The sequence below is a fragment of the Anopheles funestus genome, chromosome X (genome assembly GCF_943734845.2).
Source record: "Anopheles funestus chromosome X, idAnoFuneDA-416_04, whole genome shotgun sequence".
In the NCBI taxonomy this organism is placed as follows: domain Eukaryota; kingdom Metazoa; phylum Arthropoda; class Insecta; order Diptera; family Culicidae; genus Anopheles; species Anopheles funestus.
Genome location: NC_064597.1, coordinates 14713069 through 14740374, shown reverse-complemented (window position 1 = coordinate 14740374; position 27306 = coordinate 14713069). Strand labels below are relative to the sequence as shown.

General features: G+C 42.1%; 1 protein-coding gene across 17 annotated transcripts in view; it reads right to left on the bottom strand.

The window, feature by feature from the left end:
* LOC125767474 (uncharacterized) overlaps window positions 1-26129 on the bottom strand; it is a 90629-nt gene extending 64500 nt beyond the window's left edge. For 14 of the 17 annotated variants that reach the window (XM_049434140.1, XM_049434084.1, XM_049434261.1 and 11 more), the window contains exons 1-2: window positions 24780-26129; window positions 20658-22682 (exon numbers count right to left, since the gene is read on the bottom strand). In XM_049434140.1, coding sequence (XP_049290097.1) covers window positions 20658-20832 — 175 coding nt within the window. In that variant the 5' untranslated portion in view covers window positions 20833-22682; window positions 24780-26129. The other 3 variants (XM_049434094.1, XM_049434112.1, XM_049434103.1) reach the window with 3 other exon arrangements.
* Window positions 26130-27306: the final 1177 nt, after the last annotated feature.

Here is a 27306-nt window from a genome sequence, read left to right as displayed (position 1 = left end):
TATGAAACATAAATAGCCTCTTGCGACTGAACCAAGCGGGTGCTGGTAAAATCAAATCATCCGGCAAGGATAAGTTGAGCAAAACCATTAAAATATTTATCTAGCAAGTAACTTTATCATCCCATGCATCTCACCAGAACGGCAACGGTCTCGGCCGTCATCTTCTGAAATTCCGCCCCATTCCCCGATGTCGACGTTCGGGTGTAGCAGCACATGCCCCAAACCTGCACCGCACACACTGATTTCTTTGAACCATCGAAGCACAATTTGTTTGCTTTTCCTATTTCCTGTTTCGAGACACGAGCATATTTCGATTTCTTTTCGTTTGTTGCACTTGATGTGTTTCGGTGTGTCGATGTATGAGTGTAGAACGGGAAAGGGAGAAGGGGAGGAGAGAGGAAGTATGCTTGGATCGTGATTTCACTATTTCTTCGCATTTTGTTATTGTTGGTGGCTAGGGTGGTTCGAAAGGTGCCACTAGTGACGTGTGGTAGTTTTGTAGCGCACGAAGATGGACGCCAAAGACAGCGGTCAGCAGTAATGGAAATATTGGTGCGGAGCGATGATTTCTTCTTCGGTTTTCGTGTTACGCTGTTTTGAGGCAAAGCTTCTGGCAGATCCGTCAGAATACCGTAACGCAAAGGAAGCGCCCAAGAAGTTTACCCTGCTAAAGATGGCGGTCTTCGATGTGCGAAATGCGAAAACGCTGGCAAACGTGTCGGTGGGTTGGGAGGAACGACTGGGAAAAGTTTGAATTTGATTTTACGTTGATTAGATTACCGCACCCATCATATAGAGGGTCACATCATCCCATACATTTCGCGCCGTACCGTTGATGTCGTATCGGGTGCTAGTTTGTCGATTTGTGTACGATATTCGGTATCTTTGGAGCGAATTGGATAGGCGGCAAGGATAAAAAAAAGGAAAACAAAATGAAAGAAAAAGGTACAATTCATCAAAATTCCTCCAATCGAGTGAAACAAGCAATTGGAATCCGGTACGTGATTCATCTGAATTCACTGGCTGATCACAGAAATCTAGCAGATAGTGTGTGTGCTGGAATATAACGAAAGTGGAAAATGTACTGAGAATTATGATGTTGTTTCATTTTGTTTATTTTCTAATGACGATCTGAAATGACGATTCATGTTTAGCAAGAAAACCTTCTAAAAAATTATTTTAAATATTCAAAATTATAGCTAAATTGTTATGTACTTTTCAAAAAATACGATCGTTTAACATGACGGCAGATCGAGAGTATCCAAAAGATCCTTCAGTATGACAAATTCTGTTAAAAGTTCATTTTTAATTTTTGACCAACCTATTACGTAAATAATAGACTGGGATGCGTTCCAGCATTACGTCTTGTTACGATAGGGAGGCAAAAATTCACCATTTTTGCGTTACGTAATAGTTGAATCATCCCTAAGGTGTTTCTTCTCTCGCACCAAAAGGATGTTTACATTCGAGTAGAGTGTGTTGACCAGGCTACTTGTGTTTGTGTTTCAATACATTGCCCTGGTCACACATTGCCATCCATTTGCCGAAGAATAAACCGCTCAGCATCACTCATGTTTTTTTACATGCGTTTGAAGTGGTAAATATATTGACACACTGGCGTTAAGTACGTGCTTATGCACCGGGAGATACACTTTTGGACATTGTTTTATATTATTATGCAGTCAAACAGCGTGTTTTGTTTGTGTATTTGAGTGAGAAAAAGCAGCAAATACAGTAGCAACAAGATCAGTTTGAGATGTGAATCGCATGTGGAACAATTTGTCATACAGATGGCATACTGCAAGGGCGAATATGCTACACATGCATCCCTACATACTATACAACGCCTGAAAGTATGCAATAACTTTTTTAGGAGTTCGTTTGAGGCCTTATACTATATTTCAAAGGTTTTTTATTTGATTTGCTTTAATCAAGAGGTCTTAGTCAACCTCAGGACGAGTTGCCAGTTTTCTGTACGAGGGACCGGTCAGAATGAGATTTTGCTACCGATCGCGGTGCCGTTACTACGCTTTGCATTCTAACTTAATCCGTTCTAGACCTCACTGATCATATAACAAAAATATTCTAAACGCCCGAATGTATGCAACTTGCAATTCAATTCTTCATTTGATCGTCATTTGTGTGTTGATTCCATTTCAAGAAATATACAACCAACAACTTTATCACAGCGGTGTAAGCAGCAAGTGCAATCATATCAAAACTCAATTGACTTGCAAACCTAACAGACTGATGAAGGAAATGGAAACACACACCCGCGCGTGTAAGTATAAATTGACCCCCTGTAAATAAATTCTATTGGAAAAAAATTGGGGAATGCAGAAAAAAAACAGTAAAGCAAAATTTAAATGCAAACATACATCGGTACGGTAACAATGGTACGGCCATCGTGTTCGATGAGAAGGAAACAAAAGCACCGGGCAGGAACTGAAAATGCACATTAAAAGCTTTCCAGGCAGACACGATTGAATACCCGTCCGTACCCCGTGGGCATTCGCCGCACAAAGTGCAAATGATGGGCCGGTGTGCAAGTGAAACCGGTAGCAGCAGCAGTAGCATGTCGGGGTTTTGAGGGAGTTTGTTTATGACGATTGACAGGGCGCTGTCATGGTGCGGTTTTGGAAACGAGGCGTAAGCAAACGTCGAGGTGACGTACAACGTACACCCGCTGTGTTACCGGACCTGATCAATCGTGTCGTTGAATGGTTTGACAGAAAGCAGGAGGATGGGGTGAAATGGGCAAACAAAAAAAACATGGTTAACATTATTTTGCACAAAATACAATAAATAGACCAAACAAAAAAGCAACAAAAATCCAAAGGACAAAAAAGCAAAATGCAAAAAAAAATAAAGAAGAAAAAATATAAGTAAAACACAAACTAAACACGTAACAAGCAACAAGCAAGGTAGTGGCTTTATGGCTTTGTTCTCTTTGTGTGTGTGTGTTTTTTTTAAATATTGTCGCAATCCCTTTCGCTCCCTGCATTACCTAGCACTGTCATTTACACACTTTAGAGTAGCATTTTTTTTATCTACTTCGCAGTGCTGCTGCTTTTCTGATTTTGGTCTTCGCTTTACGCTCGCTATGTTTACGTCTCGCACAGCGTTTTATTTGTAAGCTGTGGTCAGCCGATTTTGCCATGGACACAATTTACCATGATGGGAGCTTTTGCCATCCGGGGGCCGGGTGCTGGGGCAAAATATCCATTTCACGGATTTTTTGTTGTTGTTGCTGCTTTGTTTTATCCCAACTTCAAGCTGAACCATCGCTTTGTTTTTTGGTATGCAACCGATGCGAACTCGAGTGGGGAAGAGACAAATGTGACCTCAAATTTTATGTCCTCTCACCCTAGTTTCATCAGTATACGGCGGCCAAAGATAAGCACCAATTTGCATGTGCAGGCTCTAGGCGAAATTATCGTTATTTCATGTATCTATGCAATGAAGTTTGGAAGAGGTTTTTTTTGTGTGCTGCTGTTGCGTGTACGGATGTGGCTTCCCGTTTAAAACAGAAGCAAAAGGATTGTGTTTCTCTCGATTTTAGCGTTTATTAGAATTCATTTTACAATGATCATAAATAGAATTTTAATCATACCATTTTCAGTGCACATCAGGTAGGATTTACTTCCCACCTTTCCCCATTCTGCTTTTTTTTCTTCTATTTTTGTGTTACACCGAAATCTTTCGCTCCCTTTCCTTCCCTCGTCATCGATGTTGATTTCGGTTCGCTGATGATATAATTTAGTTTGCATTGTAATGGTACACTTGATGGCTTCGCATATTCGGCTTCCACCCCGAAATATTTACATGCCCCATCAATCTGTTAGAAATATATTGTTTTAACCAATCCGGAATATCGGATTTGCAGTGATATTAAAAAAGAAGGAATAATTATAATAAACTACACCGTGACAGTTGTGTGACATTTGTGCGTTTAATTTTCCCTTAATCCGTTCGGTGCGTATTTTGACCAACAGGCGATAGCATCCGTACAACTGAACTGGTTCTGGCCGTGTGACGTACGTATAGCCTAACTTTAGGCGTACTCGCACTCGAAATGCTGGTGGAATGAATGTGAAAATTTAATTATTCTGCATTTGCTACGATGGTCATGCCAGCCCGAAGCGGATACGATTCAGTGAACCGTTCAGTGTCAAATGGGTTGAGTTTGATGTAATTTTTGTTTTACTTTTTTTCTCTCCAAATGAACGATTTCGATACGTACGTGCAGGATGATAGTTGGAAGTAATTTTATTGTATTAAATTTTTTCTTGTTGTTGTTCGAATGATAAGCTTCCATTCCGGGGAAACCATGTTTTTTTCCCTTTTTGGTTGTTGTAAATGTTGAGTCTTCATTTATTTCACCAATCAATATAAAGTAAACGTTTATATATTTCGTTGTTGCTTTCCGTTTGTTTGTTGTTTTTCGTTGTCTTTCTCCCACCCCGTTACGCTTGTTCTCTAATTTAATCACGCCAAAAGCAAACGGAACAGACACGCTGTTGGTTCAAGTAAAACATGAGAAACAGTTTCCTTCCCAACCTTCACCGTACCGCATCCGGTTTTGCTTGCTGCTGTAACGCGCCAGTAGGCGTCATAGTCATAGTCAGTCAGGCCTGCCGATAATCGAAAACGGGAAACCCAGGCAGCGGAATGGAAGTGGTCGCACGTTGCGGGAAAAGATTGGTTGGTGATGTTAATTCATATATTGATTTGTTTGCACATTTACTACATAAAAGATCAGTGATTTATTTTTCGTTTACTCATTTCATTATGAAAGAAAATGCGCAGGGGAAAGGCGAGGTACGCGGGTGAGCGGTGTAACGTAAGGGTGTGAGTTGAAGGATAACCATCGAAAACATGGCGCGCACTTGGGTGGAATGAATTTGAATAAGAAGGATAATGTTTACCATGGGTGGTGGAAGATGATGATGGTACCATTCCGTCCTTTCGTACGGGGTTTCTGTTGTTGTATTTTTGCTGCTGTTTGGTTTAGCTTCACACACAAAACCAATCATTAAAAAAAATCTTTTCAAGGCGCTTCTTTTTGTATACGCACTCTTTCCTTTTCTATCTCTCTCTTTTTCTCCCTGTATATCATTTGCGTTTTTTGTCCCTTTTTTGTACCTCTTACACTTTTTAATCATTCAACATTCTTGTAAAGTAACTAAGCATTTTCTTGAATCATCTTTTTGTTTGATTAAATTCATCATCAGAAATGTTTATGTTCTAATTGCACATCCCTTTAGCATATGTTGTATACAATGCATGTGGGGGGTGCTAAAAAATGCTTTACGGAAAGGAGTTGTAACTTCTACGGAAACTTTCGGCGCTGAATTATAAACACCTGGTTAACATGTGCTGCGCCCGAATGTATGCAATAAAACAGTGAAATTAGATTTCAACGCGCAAACCGAGCGAACGTATAGTTTTATCATTTAATTACTGATTGCCACTGATTCCTTCAGCCCAGGGCACCACCAAATACGTATTACATTGTGAATGGTTAATAAATTATCAAATACGGCACGCCACCAGTGCAATGAAGCAGTTGTAATATACGGAGTTGAGATATAAAATTAAAAAAAAAAAACACACACACAGCAAAAAAAACCAACACAGAATTGTCATTAAATAGAATATCCAATATTTCAATTTGCAATTATCCTGCCCACACACTCGTGGACAACATGTTCGCATTGACTTCCTCCACCATGTACAACCTGCCCGTTCCGGTGCGATACGATGCAATTCGATGAATATTTTTCGTAATATAACCAATCAACATACGCATCTCACATATTTATATTTCTTCAATAAATACTAACCACTAGACAGCATACACACAGACAAAAACCAGTAGCAACGAACAAGTGCCAGCAAAATACATCATGCATCGTAACCGGGGGCTATGCTTTGCAGTGCTTGTGGAGCAGATGCAATCGAGCAAAACCCCAAAACTCATGCATATTTTAAAGCAGACCGGTGGCGATGGCACACTAACAGCTTTGCGAGCTTTTATTTCAATTTTGTTTGTGTGTGGTTTTATTTATTTATTTTTTTCTTCCTTTGCTTACCAAACGCTTTCAAGGTTAGCTGTAATGGAATAAAACCTGTTCACCCGCAACGCCACCTGTTTGGTTTGCGTACGGGTGGCAAATATGCGCAAAGATGCGAATTTCCCAAATATCTTGTGACAAAGCCGAGTCCATCGGGCGAAACTCCAGCATTACTACCGGGTGCCGGAGATTTTCGGATGTAAAATGGCACCATTTTTCACCGGAGGGTTTGGTGGGAGAAACAAACAAACCATGAAGATGGGATAAAAAAAATCCCCCTAGAAGACGGTAAGCTTCGTTTGCTGAATTGTAAAAGGTTGTATGTTTTGTCGGTACGGTGAGCTTTGCATATAATCAGGCGTTTTACCCGTACCCGGCGACTAATAGCCGAGGCGGGTTGCATAAAAGCGGGCGTTACCTTGAACGCTGATTAGGAATGGAGAAGCGCACCCACGCCGTTCTGCTGCAAGGCTGCATTCCGAGCCAGATTAATGTTTGCGAATGTTTCCAATCGACGGCCAAAACAACTCACTTAATGCCTCCGGCCACTTCGGGAGTAAAAATCCGCTTCTGCACAAGTTATTAGCAAGGCCTAGAGTGGTCTAGCTCATTACGATACATTTCTTTGTCTAGTATGTGGAGGTGAACGCCTGCGGACCGGTTTTAGGCACGGAAAGTCTTACGCACAACCTATAATGCTGCTTTACCAGCATCGAACATTTGGCGATAAATGATTTTTTAAATGTGATGTGTACCAGAGTTGGATGGGATGTGTTCTTTACCGTACCAGCTCGGTTACCAAGGGGATAGGGGGTTTTCAACGAGCATAAAAATAGCGAACACTTCATGCTCGCAACTATTAAACGCACCGATTCGCAAATGCGAGATGCGAGCATCGGTTTGTGCAGCTTTTGGAATAGGAAAGCAATTATAAACACTTGAGCTAATTGACGCGTTTCCGAACAGTGATGAGCACACACTTAAGCGTCTAACTCGCAACAGAACGGCTGGAGATAGTGTAGAAGCGGACGGGACGGTGTAAAAAGGTAGATGAGCGGGAATGGCAAACACAACACGTAAAGGACTTAATACAAATGATACACGAAATATGGGCTAATTGTAAGTGGGTTTTAATATGCTGCTGGTAAAACGTTTCGCTGGTTCGACACTACACGAGCGCTCAAATAGCAATTGGAATTGATAGAATAGGTAATTTGAGCTACACACACCGTGGCCCGTCCTGTATGTGTGTGTGTGTGTTTTCCTTTTACATACATATCACCAGAAGCTGTAACAAAGAAATATTCTATATTGTTGTATTACCTAGATTTAGGCATACCCATTATACTCGTTGCATACTTGAAAGCTTAATTGGCTGTATCAGTATCAAACTGTTAACGGGAAACGCCTAAATGTATGCTGTTTGTATCGAAAAAGGATCTCACTTGTTGGTTAAATCACATCATCACATGTTTTGTGCAATTAGTAGCATACATTTAGGCGTAAAAATTATGCTACCGTGAAATTGTTGTTTGATCCTTAAAAGCAACTTAAATTGATCATAATTTTGCTTTTGAAATTTAATTAATTATAATCATTAAACGTACATCAATGAAATCATGGGTTTTAATTTGTTTTAAGTGGAAAGTAAATTAATTAATAACAATGAATCAATCAATGAAACAAATATTCTACAAAGAGAATTTATGTAAAAGCTGTGATTAAATTAATCATTTAAAATAATTTAATGCAATTTGTATGAAGTATAATCATAATTATTTAATAAGAACCATATACATATTGTAATCGTATCTTTAGTGCATTGATTTAGCATTAATGCGTATCAATTTCGTAATTAGATCAATAAATAGACCGAACAAGATGGAAAGCTCGAAGCGTTCTATGCCGTACGTACTTCTAAGGATTGTTTTAAGTTGCGCGGCTGTTGAAACAGTGGTCAAACAGTAATTTGACCCTTGTACAGATTGTAGCGGCAACCCATATCGAAGCATCCCAGAACAGCAACAAAGTGATGGACGCGTTCTAGAGTTTCACCCAATTGTCTAGCAAGTGCCGTTTAACTATGCACGATTGTGTGTTACCGTCTGGAAAATTTTACATCCGCAACAGTCGTTTCCTTCCAAATGGCGGGGAGGGGGCTTATTTTTCAACACTCAACACCTGGTTTGACGGTAAAGCAGGCAACACACTCGATCGACAGGTGATCGGTGTTAATTGCATCCAGCCATCACTCTGCAGCCATCGGTTGCTGGCGTATTGCGTATGAAGGAAGGGCGTTAATTACACTGCCGATATGTGCGCGCACACACACACACCCCTGTGTCTGTGCGCGGGTGTGGATGTGTGTTTGTATTGGAATTTCGATTTGTATATAATTAGCTTGTTGCAATAACGGTTTCAGGGCCATGATACATGCAGGTGGATAGATGCAAATATAAACTCAATCGCTGCTCGATGTTGCTCCAATGTTTTTTTCCCCACCCAGTCCTCGACATAATATTGGATTTTGCTGCCATAAGTGTTTTTTTGTTGCTTCTATTGCTTTTTTTCCCTTCCTTGCACAAATTACTCTAAATTACCGTAAAGTTAATTACCTTCGGACAGTGGTGTCACATCCAGTGGAGGTTTAATGTAATAAAAAATCACTCACCGCCCCCTCACCCCCCTAACCCTCCCCAACACACACGCACACACACATTTTTCGCATTTTAAATACACCTATGGGGTGCAGAAATGTTGTGTTTTGCACATCAACAAAAGTTGCAACAAACAACAAACTATAGCAGAACCAAGTGATATACAGGTGAGGTGTGAAAAGAAAGTACTTCAGTACCCGGTGCGAAACAAACCGCCACCGAGCCGTATACGGTTGCGAAAGCATAGTTTCCTTCGTCAAAATGACACCTTCCGTGTGAGTGTGGTTTCGATTTTTCCACAAGATGCCCCGGAAGCAAAAAGCAAAACCACCCCTAAACCTAACTTTAATGTATCACACCTGCAGATCCTCATCATCTTTTGTGTCCGTCCTTTCTTGGGGGCATTTTCGTTACGGTCTTTGTAGTTGCGATACACTAAAACAAAGCAGCAATAACAAAAAAAAAACAATGCAAGAAAAAAAAACACAAATATATACCAGAAATGGTTCGAGGCAATAAAGTTGAAGCAACGGTGTGCAAGTTTGTAGCGCTTTGTAGTTTTATCTGTACGTAACACCTTACCCGATTGTTCCCCATCTCACCATCTGGAGGAAAATGCACGGTACAATAATGGTTTCATTCTTTGTAGTAGCTCAGATCTGAACTGTACGGTACGGCGATTGATTGCAGCCAACTGTTGGCCGCCAGTTCACGTCACTCACCTGTAAGCAGAAGTAAGGACAGAATAAAGGTTAAGGTTAGTGTAATTGATATTGCGAATCGAGTTAATAAAGCTCGGTTGATTAAATATAAACTCTCCGTTTATAGTTGAAGCCACACTTCAAAGCTGGGATCGTTCGAAAAGAGAGAGAAAAAAAACAACAAATTTTCCATGAAGTGCTTTCGTCTTACCCGGGTTTTAATCACAGAACCCATCCGGATCAACCTTGCAGCACAGCCCGCATAGTCTGTGGCTTGTGTGTGTATGTGTGTGTGTGTTTAACCTAGCTGACTAGAAAACCACAAATAAACGTGATAAATTAAGACAGCAACTGACTCGGCAACTCATCCTGAAGCGCCTGGCCAGGACCTGCTGTTCGTAACCAATGGTGCTGGGTGGCAACAAAGAAACGAGGTGAACCATTAAAAAAGATCGAAGGCAAGGAGAAGTACTGGCGAGGAAGAAAGAGAGAGGGGGTAGGTAAAGATAGAGCTGTTTTCTTGGGTGGATCTGACCAATAATGGGTTTCCTTCTCTCTAAAGTATGTCTTATTTTGCACAAAGTTCAACTCCTAATTAAACCGAGCCGGAACAGCCCACATTCCTTTTCCCCTCCCCCCCCATCCAGTACCATATCCAGTTCGTAGATCGGATGCAATGGATGAGGAAAATCGTTTTTCGAATACACACACATCAAGCTGGATTGATGCATCTTCCTCATTCCAGCAATGCCCGTTTGCCAGGGAGCAATTGTTCTCAGTTTTAAAGGTACACAATTTGAGCGCTACCAAGCTTTAAAACTGTCCCTCCCCAATAGAAACTTGTCTTGTGAACGTTGGCATCAAAAGCTGGCGTTTTTGGGTGGAGATCGAGAGGAGTGGAGGGGGGGGGGGGGTGGAGGGATGAGGCGAGAAGGAATAAAAAAGTGAAATAAAATAAAATAGCAAATGGCGTACAAAATTCCAACAAAAAAAAAACCCTTGCGTGACAGCTATGTGGCTGCATTGGCATTTTTGCGGCCTGATGCATCTGCAACCGTACTCCGAACACTAGGCTATACAAAAGGTTTTGCGTTCCACTGCAGGTTCCACACCGTGTTGGTTCTCTAGGATTTTTTGTTGTTGTTGCTTGCTTTCCGTTCTCTTCGCTTTCACCTGTTGTACTTCTCCAAATACCTAACCTGGCAGTACGCACAAATGCCTGCAATGGCGAACAGGAGCAGTAGGCCGGTGTGAATGCTGCGTAGTCTCCTGGCGACGATTTGTCACAAATTGTGTCCACCTAGCGGACCAAGGTACGCGAAAACGCAATGCGGTTCGCACACGATTCCGGGTTGCGTGCAGGTATGCGAAACCCTGCAGTGGCCGCAACGTTACTAGGAACGTCAGACAGCGGCAAAACGTCAACTGTCCAGATTACTGAGCAGTCAACCCAATTACCCAATGGAACTATCGTAGCCATTGGATCTTTTCGATCCGTGAGTGTATGTGTATTGGTTTGTTGCAGTTCTTATAAAACACCGTGCTTCAACATTAGAACATCAATTAAATATACGAAATATTGAATTCCCTGGTCAAGAATAGCGAGGCACTATTAGCCGGAAACGGACCGAATTGGTGTATTATTTAATGTGCCGGGTATCTTCGTTCGAGTGTACCAGGTAGTGACACTGGAAACCTTCTTCCCTGCCGTAACGCGTTGATCACCGGGGGTTGATTTATTAATCTCGCGAGGTTCAGCCAGTCGTACGGGTACCGTAACCGTACCCGTATGGATGGTTTGACAGCGCCAACTAGTACGACCATTCCAGGACCGGCCATCCGCTACGTCCAGGCTACGTTGGGTTTTCTAGCACGTTAAGTACCTTATTGCACCGGTTCTTTCTTCGATTACGCAGCTACCTTACGCCGGGTACAGTTGGATCGGAAATGTAACGCCACTTTCGAACCTGACGTACACTTGAAATGGGCGGTAAAAGTCCATTTTATTATATTCCCGGTACCCGTGTGTAACGAGTGATATATATTTTTATGGAGCGAGAAGCAGAAGCGAAGATGCTTGCAGTGCATCATCAGATAAGCTGCAGTTCGACAGACACTTTTATGTGCAACCGGAGCTGCTCTTTCTGTGTTCCGTATTAAAAAAAAAGAACACACACACACACATTTTAAAAAATAGATAGAAGAGGAAATAAACCATTTGTCTCGGAGGATTCATACGGTAACCGTAAACCGTGTACCGTTTGCAGGGAGTTTTAAATATTTGTTCACTACTCACTCTGCTTTTTTTTAGTCTTTTTTTGTTGTTGCCTTCACCACTTAACTGAAGCGATGCTTGACGGGTCCATGCTGGTTATACGGTTGTTTATTTACACTACACGGAAACTACTTGTTTATCTTATTATATCACAGCATAGTACCAAACGTACTATTTGTTCTTTTATGAGTGAACAAAAAAAAAAAAAAAGAACGCAACACGTACAAGAACTTTATTAATTCATCAACTCAACCGTACCCCTTTAACCGGTAGCGTCATAACATGTTGACGTACGGATAAGTTACAGAGACCGTGCTCGTATGCTCAGAATCAACAGCATTTGATGTTAGATGAAACAGACCACAGATTGTACCGGGATAGTACAAGGTTTTTGCCTCTTTCGGTGTGTGTGTGGAGCTATTGAAATAATGCTGAAGTGCTTATTAAACAGCGCACAAGGAAGCGTTTTTATTCTCGCAGCTCACTGATTACGGTTTGATTCGGTTTTGATTGCATCGATGGGTATGGCCGATTCATGCGGTAGGAAGTTGTGTGTTAATGGAGAAAAGAGCGGAAAATGCGAGAGATGGTAGAGCAATGGGTGCGGAGGAAAAAACTGAATAGTTTATGCGAAAACTAATTAACACGTAATTATCTCAATGCCTCATTCGATCGCTCCGGTTTGCCCGCACACACTGTCGCACATCCTTTCCAGTGAAAAGCTTTTCACTTCTCGCCTTTTCAACTACGCATCAGGGTAAGGGAGAAAAAAGTGATGCAAGAAAGGAGCCGAATGCGGTGTTACGGACTGAGCTTACTATGACTATCGCTGCAACCAGTGCTGTGTCTTTAATTTTATCTCGTACGCTTTCATATCGATTCGTATTGAACCTACCGTACTGCAGCGCAATTTTGGACTGCTTCACTTACAACGCTTTTATGGTCATGTGAGGAGCGAAACATGCGTGGTTTTAATAAAATGATTAATTAAAAATAGTTGTAGCTGTAAAAAGAAACTTATGAACTTATAACAACGCATCGCATAAATTTTTACTATAGCTGTTAAGTTAGAACATCTTTTTAGTGTTCTGGGTTGCATACATTAAGGCGCAGAGGTTGATGATTAAGTGCTAAAATAGAAAACGAGCTGATTGTTGGACATGTGGCTGTTTGTGTGGAATGATAATGGAAGTAGCCGCTACAATCATGACGTCTATGTGTTGTAGGATAAAAAACACTATCGTGCAACAAATTAGATTTTACCGTCCGTCCGGCATGCGTGTTGGGTCATGTCATTAGAATGGCACCGGACGACCCATACCGTAAAATCTGTTTCGTAAAGTTTACATGAACAGGAAAGTCGTACAAAACTCAAATTTGCCAATTGATGGTTTTTTACATTTGTATTACCTTAAAACATAAATGTCAACCTTGCCATCGGGCAGCTTTATTGACGATTGTGAAAAAGAAAATGGAAAGAATAAACACTGGTAATTCTTTTCCTGTACCATTTGCTATTCTATTTTGCTGATGACATACAATTAATACGTTATTTCAAGCTAACCAAATTCGTGCAGTATGCGGAAACAACCAAACAACCGGAGGGGATCTAAAGGAAGAAGAAACAAAAAAAGAAAGCAAGAAATCCCACACCTAACGCTCGTGTTATTTTTATGTGTTTCCAATCAGAGCAGAAATGGGTTTCTTTTTTGTGTTGCACTCACTTTTCCTTTTTTTTGTGGGTTGGGTTTAACGGTGGAGCGGGGGCGGTATTGGTTGATGTGCAGAACGGGGGCGGTAAGTCGTGGGGAAAGAATCTTGCTTTCCCTACCGAACCATATCGGCACGAGAACGTACGAATCTATTTGGGTACCTGATGCTCTCATACATATAACCGCACGCACACCATCATACGAACGGACGCATGCAGACACACACACACACACATGTGCACGCATACATAGCCGAGCATAGCCAATCACCGCTAGTGCGCAACAGCGAGTTGACAAATTAATAGAAAATTGCTCATAAATAAAAACTGCTCGAGTGAAGTTCCGTTCCCTTTTTTTCCGTCCGTCGCTCAACAGGAGGATATAAATGAAATAGGGAATGCTGCAGACGGCAGGAAGGGCAAAAGAGCTAATAGAGTGCGGGGGGAAGGGGGGGGGATGTTTGAAGGGTGGGAGAGGGGGCATTGGTTTCCATGTTTCGTCACGAGTACGGTCCAAAGGGCATGGCGTCGCAACGTCGCAACCGTTGCCAAGGGGGTACAAAACACCCATGATCCCAGTTAGTCAAAGGGAAAAATGGCACGGATAGTGGAGACGGGAGATGAGGTTACACCACTACCAAAAAAAAAGAGAAGCAAAAACAGGAGTGAGTATGATAGTCCACCGGAAGGTTGATCGTATTTGGAATCGTTTAACAAGGCAAACGACGTTGACGATGTTTTGATGGAGTACCCGGTTTTTAAATCACCATATGGGCCCGCGAGAGTGCTCTTAACCAAAACCCAATTTTCTAGCGAACTGAACACGTGGAGATTGGAAAACGCAAAATTGGAAAATTTAACTGATGCTTGGAAGATGGTTTTAGAATGCGATGGGCTGGAGGGTGGGGATGGGAAGTTGGCAGGTGGAGGTATCAGGGTGCTTAAGGGTGTGAAAAATAAAATCGGCTGCGGTACTGTAACGACCTCCGTTCCCCACCTACCGCTTTCCCCGGTAAACACGCGCAGCAGGGAGAAGAATGATGAGGGAAGCAGAACCCACATTAGGCTTTGGTTGGTTGAAATGCTCATCAAGAATTATTATTTCTTTAAATATATATATTTTCACCGTACGTGTGCACTAGGAATGATGCGGTCGGAACGCAAAAATGTAGTACGGTAAAGGTATGGGCAGCAAGCGAAACGAAAGAGAAAGTAGATCGTACGGGGTACAATTTTTTTTTTTGCGTTTTGGTCATAGATTTATTCTTAACCCGGGCCAAAAGGTGTTCGCGAAATGTGTTAAGGCACCAAATGAAACACATAAGCCGGATACGGGTTGATGCTAAAATGGTTAAAATTATTCATGATTAAATAAAAACCGCCTTGAAAGGTCGAGCAAACGATAAGAGAAAAAAATGAAAAACAATACGGGGAATTTTAAACCAGTTAAAATAAGAGGCTAATAGAATAAAAGGCTAAAGAAGAAAATAATAATAACAACAATAGTAATAACAAATAAAACAAACAACAATAAAAAACAAGAGTGGGAAGAAAGAGTGAAAGAAAGATAAATAATAAAAAATGCATAAAAGAAGAGTTAATAAAACTAATAACATCAAAACAAATTTATACAGGTGATAAAACTAAATGATTGTAAAACAATTTAATTGAAAAGTAAATGAATGTACAGAAGATGAAAAAACATAAGAATCGATACGAAAGAATACTGAGCAAGAAACACCTTTAAGAACAGGAAAACAAGCAATACCAAAAGTAATAATATTTCTAAAGGGAAGCACAGAAGCAATAGAACCAAAAGAATGTAGAAATTAAGCAAATGTAGAGAGAGAGGGATAGAGAAAGAGAAAAAAGAAGAAACAACACAAGTGGTGAAAAATGCTGCAACTTTATCAATATTTGCATAATATCAACCAACGCAATGCACAAACCGATGGTGTGTTTAATTCTCCTCTTTTTTATTTTCCCTACTCTCCTTCCTACCTACTCGTCTGTTCCGCTCGTTCGTTCTTATTTTCTTTTATTTTTGCACCATCGCCATCCCAAAAAAAAAATGCCTCAGCGCACAACCGGATAAATTAACATTTTCTGCATTTTTCAACAAAAGTTCCAAAACAGCTCCAGAACAGCTCCGCAACAGCAAAACTTTCGACGTATTTGTGGCTTTCCGTCACAAATTTAATGCTACCACCCGCGTCCATGGTAACCGGTAACCGGTGCTTGAAAGGGTGAAACGGAACGGTTGATGGGGGGTGGGGGACGGGAGGGAGAAAGATCATATGTAAATGGTTTCGTGATATTTTCCACCGGACTACTTGCTCTATCCACCCAATCCACCATTGACTCTTTTCTTTCTCTCTCGCTATCGCTTTCTCTCTCTCTCACACACACTTTCTTTTTCCCTCTTGCTTCGGTTTACCATCGTATGGTAGTAAATTGTTTGGTGGTTTTTGTTGGCGGATTTACCATGTAACCTTCAATGCTTTGGGTTGGGGTTTCTTTTTGGGGGTTGCGAAAAGGAGGGAGCAGGGGGAAAGTGTTATACTGTACATGTACATATTTTTATATTTTCTTTTTTATTTATGTTACTTTTTGCACTATATTAGTCGTTTTGTTTCGGAAAGATGTTCGTTAGCAAACAAAACATTGCATCCTGTTCACATACTTGTACCACAAAATGTTGTGTGTATGTGTGCAGTAAAAACCAGATTTGACTACGAGCGACCAGGCGCACCCACCCATTAAATAACGTTGCCTTATTTGGGTTTTTTTCCCACGTTTTCTTCGTTGGTTTGTTTGTGTGTTTCATCAGTAACAATAACAAAAAAAATTAATAGAGGTAGCAATGGGTACAAAGGGACACAACAAATCAGGAGAAGAACCACACTCTGTATACACGGATACCCGATATACATAGCGCACAGTCTTAGGTACATGTTTTATGACGAATTTTCGGCTCACAAATCATTATAAGCCATTGGATGGTGCGGATCGGTTTCGTGGAATGGCAGCGGCCAAGAGGTATTTAAATCTAAGAAATGTGAGGCGTGTGCACGTGCACGTGTTCGTGATTGTGTAGGCATGGGGATGTAAGTTTGCTGTATGTGTGTCTACGAGAGAGATCAAGAGAGAGAAAGAGAGCGAGAGAGCCAGAGAGGGAGAGAAAGGGGAGCTGTTTGTAGGAGATACGGCAAGAGCAAAGGAACTATTGAAAGGTTTTTAAAAAAGGACCCAAACATTAAGCAACCGTTTTCCTTTGCTTAAGTTAAGCTTAAATATTTATTAAAAAAAAAAAACATGTATAAAAACAGGCTGGAATGTGTGAAAACAATGAAACCACACCGATAGTAGGCTACCCAGCCACCACGTTTTCAGTTAGCAATGTAATAAAAATTTGCACAAATTACTATTGTTCGTGTAGGTTTCATGCGGACGCGCGCCGTGTGCTTCGGTCGGCGCTGGTTTGTCCCAAAAACAAAATTTGACATCCTAGGTAAGGTCACGGTACGGTGCGGACATGGTATGTATTGTCACAACGCTTGAGAGTGCGAGTGGGAAAGGTTATTTCCGGGGCCAGTCGGTCAAAGCGCTGCTGGCTGGCTAGCTGGCTGGCAGGTTGACTGTGCGTTCATCTCACTGACCTACTAACACGGGCAGCGTTCTTCTACATGAGGGTTTGTTGTGTGCATAGACTCTCTGGACAGATGCACTCTCTCATAACCACACACATACACACATACATAAGCTTTCTCTCTCTCTCTCTCTCTTGTAAAACAAAAAAAAATTCTCTCTCTCTCTCTCTCACTCACTCTCTTTGTAAAGAGTGAGCAGAATCCAACAAAAGCAGATCCTTTTGAAAAGAAAGTAAAGTATGCCAGCGCTTTGGGACGAAAGCCGTACAGCACCTGCACCAACGCTACTCACATCGGGGGATGAAAAGATGGCATAAGATAGTGTCGTGCGGCAAATAAAGTGTATCGATGAAGAGGAAAAAGAAAGAAAAAAAGACACCCATCACTCAAATGTGGTCCTAGCGGCCTAGCACAGGTTTTCGGAAGAGTTTGTCTTTTGGGTGAGCAAAAAAAAACAGAAGACAAAACCTTTCCCATTTTCCTGCGCGCACGCGCTTCACGCTGTGGTGTGCCATTTGTGTTTGGTGTGTGCGTACGGTTTTGCTAAAAATTGCTCATGCCGATGTAAATGAGCCGAGAGCCAGGATCCATTATCCCCACGTGTACCGTACAAACACTACATTGGCAGTACATTGAGTTTTTGCACCAATCAATCTCACATCTTAGCTTTATCCTAACCGTGCAGGACACACGTACACACGCGTACACACTGACGGATCATGGAAAATTGGCACGACATGAGAGGGGGGGAAACGTGAACAGAGAGAACGTAAGCAAAGGGTACGACACAGACTGTGTTCGTCTAGAACAGGGCTCGGCAAACTTTCGAATTTTGACTGAACAATGTTCCTTCTATCTAAATGTGTGAACATGTTTTACCAACTTTTAATGTTTATTTTAATTTGGTTTGAAAAATATTAATAACTTTTTTTTTATTGGTTTGATAGCATTTTTGTTTTATTGGTACACTTTCAGCTTCAGGCGATGCATGTTTGAGAAGCTCACCTAAGAGGTGAGAGCATAAATTGACCTCTTTGGTGAATTACTCCGACACCGTCTTTTTTCCACATTCTACCTATTTAATTGGAACGGCCCGGTGGTTTATGCGATAAAGTTCCACATGACAGAACCGGAGATCAAATCCCATCCAGTCCGTCCCCTCGTAGCAAGGACTGTCTAACTGGCTACGTGGTAAAATAAGTGTAGTAAGCCAGAAATGGCCGGCATGACCTTAACGGTCGTTAAGCCAATAAGAGAGAGAGAGAGTGAGAGAGAGAGATTTATTTTTTAAATTATTTAATCACTTGTTTTTGTTTGGATTTTTTATCTTCTTATCTTTTACAAAAACAGGTAATAAATGCTACCATTGCATACTTGCGGGCGCTGCGCTGCTAAGCTACAGAAAGCAATACATCCGTTTGAATAATTATTTACTTTTCTTCTGTGGGGCTTGACATCCCCTGCCCTGGCACGGTTTCGATGAGTGATGAGTGCCAGAGGTCCCGGGGCGTGTGTGTGCTGGAGGTTGTCGATTTTCACTTGATCCCTTTTTTTTGGTTCGTCTTGTGCCGAAAAATTCGTTCACACCTGCGTTTCAGTTTGGTAGGCTGCGTCGAACGAAGACGTGTAGCATCATGGACGGGCGAATGGAAACCGCCTAATGGATGTGCGTGTAAATGGAGAATGCTGATGTTTCAGACATCGAACCACGGCGAAGACACGGCGGACGGTTCACTGGTACAGTACGTCTTGTTGTTTTGTTTAAATTTAAAGCACCTTATGTGCGTTACACGGTCCACACTTGTTTCCAACGCCCGTGCTGGTTCCCCTTCGGTAACCGGCCCCTTTGGTGTTTGCTCGGTACCGGTATGACATCGCCCCGAAACGTTGGAAGCTATGCTGTACAACCGTTCCAATGACTCTGACCCCTGATCTATCCGCTTGTTGTTATTTATGTGAGCATAAAAATAAAACGGACCAGAAAACATAACGTACTAATGGAGTCGACCCGCTCGCGGTGGAGCGGAAAGTGCAAAAAAAAAAACTCCCTGGTCCCGGGTGTACAGGGACCGCGTTGAGGAAGGACGAGACCGTTTGGGTTGTTGGGTGAGCAGTGTGATCACATCAACATTTGGCCGGAAATGCAAAAGCAAATGGTATTCAAGGGGTGGGAAGAATCCCACCACCACCCCCTCAACCCGCTCCACCCTCGCGGATATTACACATTTTTCATCACCGTGCTGACGGTGCTGACGCATTGGGCGTAACACACACACACACACATACTGTGCGTCTGAAGTTTGAGGTTCGGGTAACCTAATCGGTTACTGGTCGAACGGTTTGCAGTTACTAGAAGTTTTCAGATATATTTACCGCTTTGCTGAGACTGTTTTCCGAGAGACTGTGCACCATGACCGTGCAGTTCCTGCACAGCGCCAAAGTTTACTGTTTCCAATTATTTTATGCCACATATCGCAAACCTTGGAAACACACGGTTCTGCTGCTAGCAAAACTTTACATCCCACTGTGAAGCCCTTCACAACTCAAGGTCCGTGGATGATTAGTTTACATCATCAGCGTACAGCAACATTTAACATAGCGACATATCCTGTACAGCGGTGGTGAATCCTTTCAAGATACCGCTTACCATAATGGCCGGTTTGGGGATACGATTTCATGCCAGAAGAACGCAAATAAACGAAGCCGTGTCCATGGTATGCCCATTGGTATGTTGATGAGAGCATGTTTGATGCAAAGTTTTCCAGGGAATGTGATAGTGATATGATGATGAGAACTGCATGCCAATTCGAACAATTATTCAATGCCCAGCCGACCCGTTACAGTACCCAGGCCATTACCCTGCAAATGCCCGTACCCAAAAAGAAATGAATAACTTCAATTTCATTAGAATTCCCTGGGATCTATAAAATTGTGGCCCACCCATTACGTATGAGCGAATAATCTAAGTAATCAGACTGCACTATTCATTGGAGGCTATTCTGTGAAGTTTGACATGACAAAGGGATGGAGAGAGAGAGAGAGAGAGAAAGAGAGCAAAAAAAGGAATACCCTTCTCCCCAGTGTTTTATATTTATTAACGGGAACGAACATGGTCCGCAATGAAACTTCAAAGCTCGTTAACAGTGACAAAGAGCGGTTAATGTTTCGGCTGCCTGGTTTGTCAAATTCCATTCAAACAAAGACTCATGTGACCTATTAGAAGCTAGCTTCCCAAGCTCGTTACTCGGTATAACTGTCACAGGATTATAGTGTAAAATTATTTCATTAAAAAAGAGCCCTTTCTGGTCTAGAGCTACACGAAATCATTACTCCTAGCTGAGGTACAAATGTAGTTAAAGAGTAGAAACACTTTCAAGAATACGTATTAAGATATTCGTTCAGATTTAAAGACGATCAGGTGGCATCAATGATGATGTCTATAGACTTTAAAGATGTTTAACTTTAGTAATGACATGCACTCCTCCTGCTTTATTGATAGGAATATTTCTTCAGTGTCACGAGCGATGACTTATAAACAGTCGACCGAGCTTAAATCAGAGGTTGTGTTTGTGAGAGGCAATCTTACCTCGCTTGTGAAGTCCTCGATCGTCTGCTGCCGTTGACTGTAGTCTCCCAGGTGTACTGATCAGGATGAGCGCGAGCAGTATCCACGATGTCCCGCGGCGAGAAAATCTTCGTTCGGTCAACTTGCATCGACCAAGCGGAAGGTACCGGTGAAACCACGAAACTTGAGACGACATGTTCCGACACAGTTCCTGTCCCGGTCGGTGGTTACACGATCACAACACTCGGCGTAACGTTCCGCGGAACGGGGTTTGTTTTTTTTCTTAATATTACTCGAAACTGTCACTGCCTGTGGTGCTTACTCCCCACACTTTATACACTTTGCTTACGCGTAACCTTCGCTCGGCTGTACTGGGCTTGGTTTGAGCGGAAAATTACCAACCAACAAAACAAAAACTAAAACAGAACAAACAGAACCATTGAAATGGGCTTTCTGAAGATGAACAGATGAGTGTTCCGTAGGTACTGGTTGCTTGCTGAGAATGATTGCTTGGTGTATTTGGCTGTCTCTCCGTTTTACCAATACTGCCTCTGCCGTGTTTTGAACCTCGGGTTTTCTTTTTTGTCACTAGCGCTTTCATAGGCTGGTGGTTGAGAGGTTTACACTCGGTTCCCGCTGGCTGATCTGATGCGTGACGATTTTGATTGCGACGGAAGCCTTCGGACACACCACCAAACACCTAGACGATACGCGCGCTAATTGTAAAGATTTGCCAGGTGTACGTTATGCGGTGTAGGTGTGCGGGCGCGCGCGCACTTTGGTGTAGTTCGATCGCAGCGCGATCGATGGGTCTAGGCACTACCTGCTATTGCACTGCGCACACTTGCTAGCAGCTCGTCCAGCTGCAATCTTCATTGCGCACACCGGCCTCGGCACTTCCCTAGCGTCAGATCTATATCCATAAACACGGGCACCGCATGAACACTAACTGTGATTGCTTGGTCGCGTACACGCACCAACAACTCCCACACATTGGTGCACGGCAAACGCACACGTCACGGTAGCCATTTGGCTGAGTTGATTTGCTTTGTTTAGTTTGATTTTCTTTTTATTGTTGTTGAGGTTAGTTAGGTTTTTCTTTTGTCAGACACAGATGGGCAGCATAACATGTCGACACACATGCACACATACGTCGCTTTAGGACGTTACCGGTATTACGGCACCTGAAGTTTGTAAAGCACAATCACACGCACTCACTGCTGGATGAATACTCCCTTTTAAACAATTCGCCCGATTTTACCGCTTATTGTTCGGTGTCCTGTTCACACAACGCTACGAACTAGCGCCCTTCCAGTACGTCAAACTACACACATTCTCTATACACATACACATCCCACGGGTTACGAACTCGTAAATAGGTGAGTCATCTGATAAACCTAGAATGTTTGCTATTATGTTAGGTTATTGCTTTTGCTTTGTATTTGTTCGGTTACGGGAGTAGAGCGCCATCTTCACATTGACAACCGTGAGCTACGCGTGGTTTTGGGCCCGTTTGATTAGCCACTTCCACTCGCACACACACTTTCTCGATCTGCTTTCCTGATTTAATTATTTGCTTTACAAAACGTGTTATTATTTGCTTTATTATTCCCTTGTGTTGGTTTGTTTTCTTTTTTGCTTTTGTTTGCTGTGCTGTTTTTGTTTTTGCTAGCATCCGTTTCTTTTTTTAAAGTTGATTGTTATTAGATTAGGTGTATACGATTATTTGCTGTCATTTATTTCTAGTAAATGTTATTTGCTCTTTGTCAGTGGCGTCCCCTTTTTGCCTAAGCAAGACTAATGCTCATAAATTGAATGGTACTTTAATGTTTTGCAATGGTGTTTTTGTTTTTTTTATTGGTTTTATTTTGTTTGCCTGTTTGTTTTTAGTTTCGTTTGTATTTCCTTCCCACGGCAGGGTATGAGTTTTGATTTGATGTTGCACTTGTTTTCATTTCAATTGAATGTTTGCGTTTCGCTTCGGTACGGGTCGGTCTGTTCGCATTCCACGCCACATGTCTGCTTGCCGAGCTGTCAGTCATTCACCTGTCGGCAGAAAGGAGCAATAGAAATATGGAAATAAATGAATGCAAAGCTGTAAGCAGTTGAATGCGTGACACCGTGATGCAGTGTGTTAATTAAAGAATGTTTGGTAAGGTCGGGTAGTTTTCGCTGTTCCAGAATTTGTTTTACCAATAGCTGTACAGTTAATAGGGAAAAGGGTGGAGTAAGGAAATATGGGAGGAGCGAAGGAAGTAGGAAAAGGAACGATTCGATTAAGATTACTTATACCTATTCGTTGTATGGAACAATTGAAACACCGTGCGCCTCCATTTACCATTAGCATTGAACTACCAGGCGCCTCCATCGAACACTATCGCATAAACCACCAGGCGTCTCCATCCTAATTACCATTATTTGATTACGATTTCATAATTATAAATTCATAAATCTTAAGACTTGTATAATATTAAGAAAAAAATTATGATAAATTTCAATAATATTGAAAAAATAAATAAAATGAAAATAGAGCAGAAAATCACCAACAAACACATATATCAACATGCTTATTGGTGCTGGCAGAATAAAGACAAGAGTTTGGCATACAAAGCACTATCTTAGTTAACCCGCCATTAAATGAAAGAAGAATCATTTAATGTAGATCTTCTTGATCGCCGTTCAATAACTGGATCTTGTCTAGACCAGTCTTGTCTGTTGATTTCCCGTAACGCAGCTTTTATCACGCTAGATGGACGTGCGTAAAGAGAAGCGCACCACTTGCCGAAGTTCGCTTCCAACAATGTAGATAAGGAACGTGGGTGTGGATGAATGATTCTCCCACATTAATAAATCTACCAAGGTAACGCTTTTACCTACCGATCACTATCATCTTGTGACAACTAGACGAGAAGAAAAGTATCCATCTGTATTAGGATCGATTTATAGTCTGAATAGTGGCAAGTAGTTAAACGCTGTTGATGTAACATGCCTTCTGAGCAGTCATATCAGTAGCGTCCGATAATACGCCTGGTCTCTCAGTTGGTTTGATTTTGCTCCCGTTGCTCTTTAATCATCCATATTAAGGGACACTCACCCCAGAACAGTAATGCTCTCGTGAGTGCTGATCCTGTCGTGTAACCGAATGAGGTAAACAATACAACTGGTTTATTGTGTGTGTGTGTGTTTGTGTTTTTTTTTCACTTCTCATTCTTCGTTCTAATTACATGGGCAAGGATGTGTTGCTAAAGCAATAGTAATGTGTTTTATAAAATAATTTCGCTTTCTTTTTGTCTTAACATAACAATCCTTCAAAATTAATTTTCCTCCTAAAGCACTAAAAGAAAATTACAATATTAACGATATTAAACACACTTTTCTGTCACAATTTTGCGACATCGCGCGTACCACGGTGTAGGTTTTTCCGATTTTTTTTTCTCCTAGTAACGAGAATTTCCCATTTCCCGTTGAGCGGGAGAGAAGTGACGAAGTAGCGATATCTGGAACACGCTCAGTCTGTGCACACCTTAAGATGTGCTCAGCAAGAAAAGGCCCTACGATAGCACGGCACAGAGGATAAGTAAGAGAAATTGGAACAACTCTCCGTGATACGGCAGGAGAACAATTGAAGCCCCTAACGAAGGAACCATTAACGGGAGAGTCATCTCACTTATTGCTCTAGAAGAACACATGCGTTCCAGTGTTCTGGTACGTTATCAATTAAAGGGACATTTTCTCTTGCCAGGTAGGGCTCTTGTGCACGCGCCTCGTTCTGTGTCTGTATTAGTGTGGAGGAGTTCTTTTTTCTTCTCTGCTTTACAAGTACATCAAACAAAACTTTCTGCACCTAGATTTTGCCGTGCGTTACTACTGGACAAAGCTACTCGCAAACCCCATAATGACATCAAAAAGTGCTTGAAATGTTGAATAGCATTTCACCATATGCTTTCTAGTGGTTTCAATTTTCCAAACAGTGACAGCTGTAGGGTGGGCCCCGGATCGTATGGATCTCTGCGTTTGTACTCCAGCACACATACAAGCACATACAAGGGGAGCGGGCAAGCCTCGCCAACTATTGTTTTTGTGTCGCAAGCAGCAGTGGCAAAGTGGTGTACTGGACGCCCACGCTCGCTTGACTTTACTTACACACTAAGATGCTGTAGAAGCTGCTGCTGCTGCTGGTGCTACTGCTGGCGTTGCTGTTGAGATGGAATGGGGTTGATAGTTTGCAGCGAATCGTTTGAAATTTGTCGTTTGCCGTCACGAAGCACACACGCGTACTGGGCGTACTGGTGAAGTGACATTTTCCGGGTTCTAAACATAACAGCGTACGATTTTTCGTTTTGTGGGTCGATTCGCACTTTTGCAGCACTTCTTTTTGGACAAAAAATGGCCTTTAAAATACGTACAGCTTAGATCGAATTGCTACATGGTGGTTTAAAACCTTTCGCTTTTTTTATGTTTGCTTTGCTTTGCGTTTTCCACGTTACACGGTGGCCGTAGTCTATTGCGTCCTCACTGAAAAAGCATCACCTTTCTGCGTTTGTTCACACTTGTTCTCCCCGTCCCACTGCTCTGGTCTGCTTACTTGATTAGTTGATAAAGCTAAGCAACCGCGCACACACACGCACACACACACACGCACGCACACACTCTACCACCCTGCTGGCACCGATTGTAGACTGACCTGCCGAACTTCTTGTGCCCTGTGCTTAACTGCAAATTTGCTTCGCTTCGATCCGGACCCACGTTACCGAGTGTTGGGATCTCAGTTGGAGGTTTTCATTTATTTTCATCTAGCATAAACCCGTTGCTCAATGAGAGATTTTTGTACTCTCTGTATCATGTGCACACACACACACACACGCATACACGTAAGCACGCAACGGTTTTAGATAGTGCTCACGCGGACGGGACAATGTCGTCTGTTTGGAGCGAAATCGTGTGGAGGATGCTTAATGTCTTTTTTTTTTGGTTGTTTGTTGCCACTGGGTGTGAGAAAGTGAAACTGGTCGGTTGGCACAACGTCTTTAGGTTGTACCCGCTTACCAACACATCGTCACCGGTATAGCGTTCACCCTTATCGTGGCAGTGTGCGGTTTTGATAGGTAGTACCCTAAGGGCACAGTGATTATACACTCAACACAATCTCACGGCTTGACGGTAAGAGAGAGAAAGCAAGAGATCGCGAGCAGATGTTTGCGCCTTATGTGTGTATGCGTCTACGAACGTTGAATCTCTTTTCTCCGAAAGAAAAAGGCTCTGTTTCGGTTGGGTGGTGGGAATGGTGTGATATATTTCTACTTGCCTGTCTAGTTTCCTGATTGAAGGAAGCGGGAAGAAAAGGGGAAACCGGGAAACTGGGTGGGCGACTACTAAATGCTGTTTTCAGGAGCGTCATCGTTTCAAACGTGTCAGCATCGGTAGCCGGTGGGAAATTCATACACATTACATAACATGCGAAATAATCGTAACGCCCCCCCTGTCCCTCCTCCTCTCGCCGCCCCATCCACCCCTTTCTCCGGTTTACTTTTACCGGGGTTTTCCACCACAGCATCGGTCTATTCATTGCTATCCGGGAGCTAGCGGCTCGTTTCTTAATTGTATTGTTTCTTTATTTTCACGCAACCTCCTCTCCTACCAACCACCTTATCCCGCCCATTGAACCCCTATCCACACATACGAAATGTTGTCCCATAAAATAACATTAGACACGTCTCAAAGTACATGATAAATCTTGAGTAATCTACTAGTACCAATAAGCGTTACAGAGAAAGTAAGAGAGAGAGAAATAGCGACAGAGAAAGAGCGAAAGTGAGAGAAAGTTAAGATTGAAATGATGGATGGCAATACAAAATGAATGAAACGATGTTCTTTCTCCATCTAACGTTATAGAAATGGTGTATCGTACAGGTGTACTTAGATGAGTGAAAGATGGTTCAGGAGTGAGAAAATTCGAGAGAGAAATAGATCGTATCGATACCCAAAAAAAAAAAGGATACGTATCAATCCCACACAACGAAGCCGTTCACTGTATGGAGTGGAGGCTTCTCTTCCCTGTACGGGCAAACACTCTCGCAAACCCTTATCAATCAATGCACACGGTACACACTTACACATCTTTACAATAACTTAACGATATCCTGTACCTTGACACGTTTACTTAAGAAGCTTACTACTTTAATTATACATTAGCGCACCGAGAGTGGTGATAATGGTGGCTCTTTAGTAGTAATGACAGGTCTTACGACTGCTCGTGCCGTACCAGCTCGTGCAGGCTAGAACAGCTACGGTATGTGTGATGTTGCGTACTGCGTACAATTTTACACTAGACAATGCGGGAGTTGATGTAAATATTAGATCATTATTAAATATACATATTTATATACCTTGGCTGAGGGTAAAGAAGAAAAGCGAACCAATTTTGACATGATGTACTTATCTACTTATCCCCCAAACCATGGTTGGCATTAGAGGGGTCGAAGTAGTAAATTAAAGCATTCATTTTTACAACCTTGTGCACCAGACAATGACATTACGAACGTTGATTGAATTGAGCCATAATGGCGGAACGATGCGCTGTGAGTGTGTGTTATTATTTCTGATTTTTTTCTTTTTGTTTTGTTTTGTTTTTTTTTGTACGATCCATATCGCGTTAAAGGGTACCGCGTAC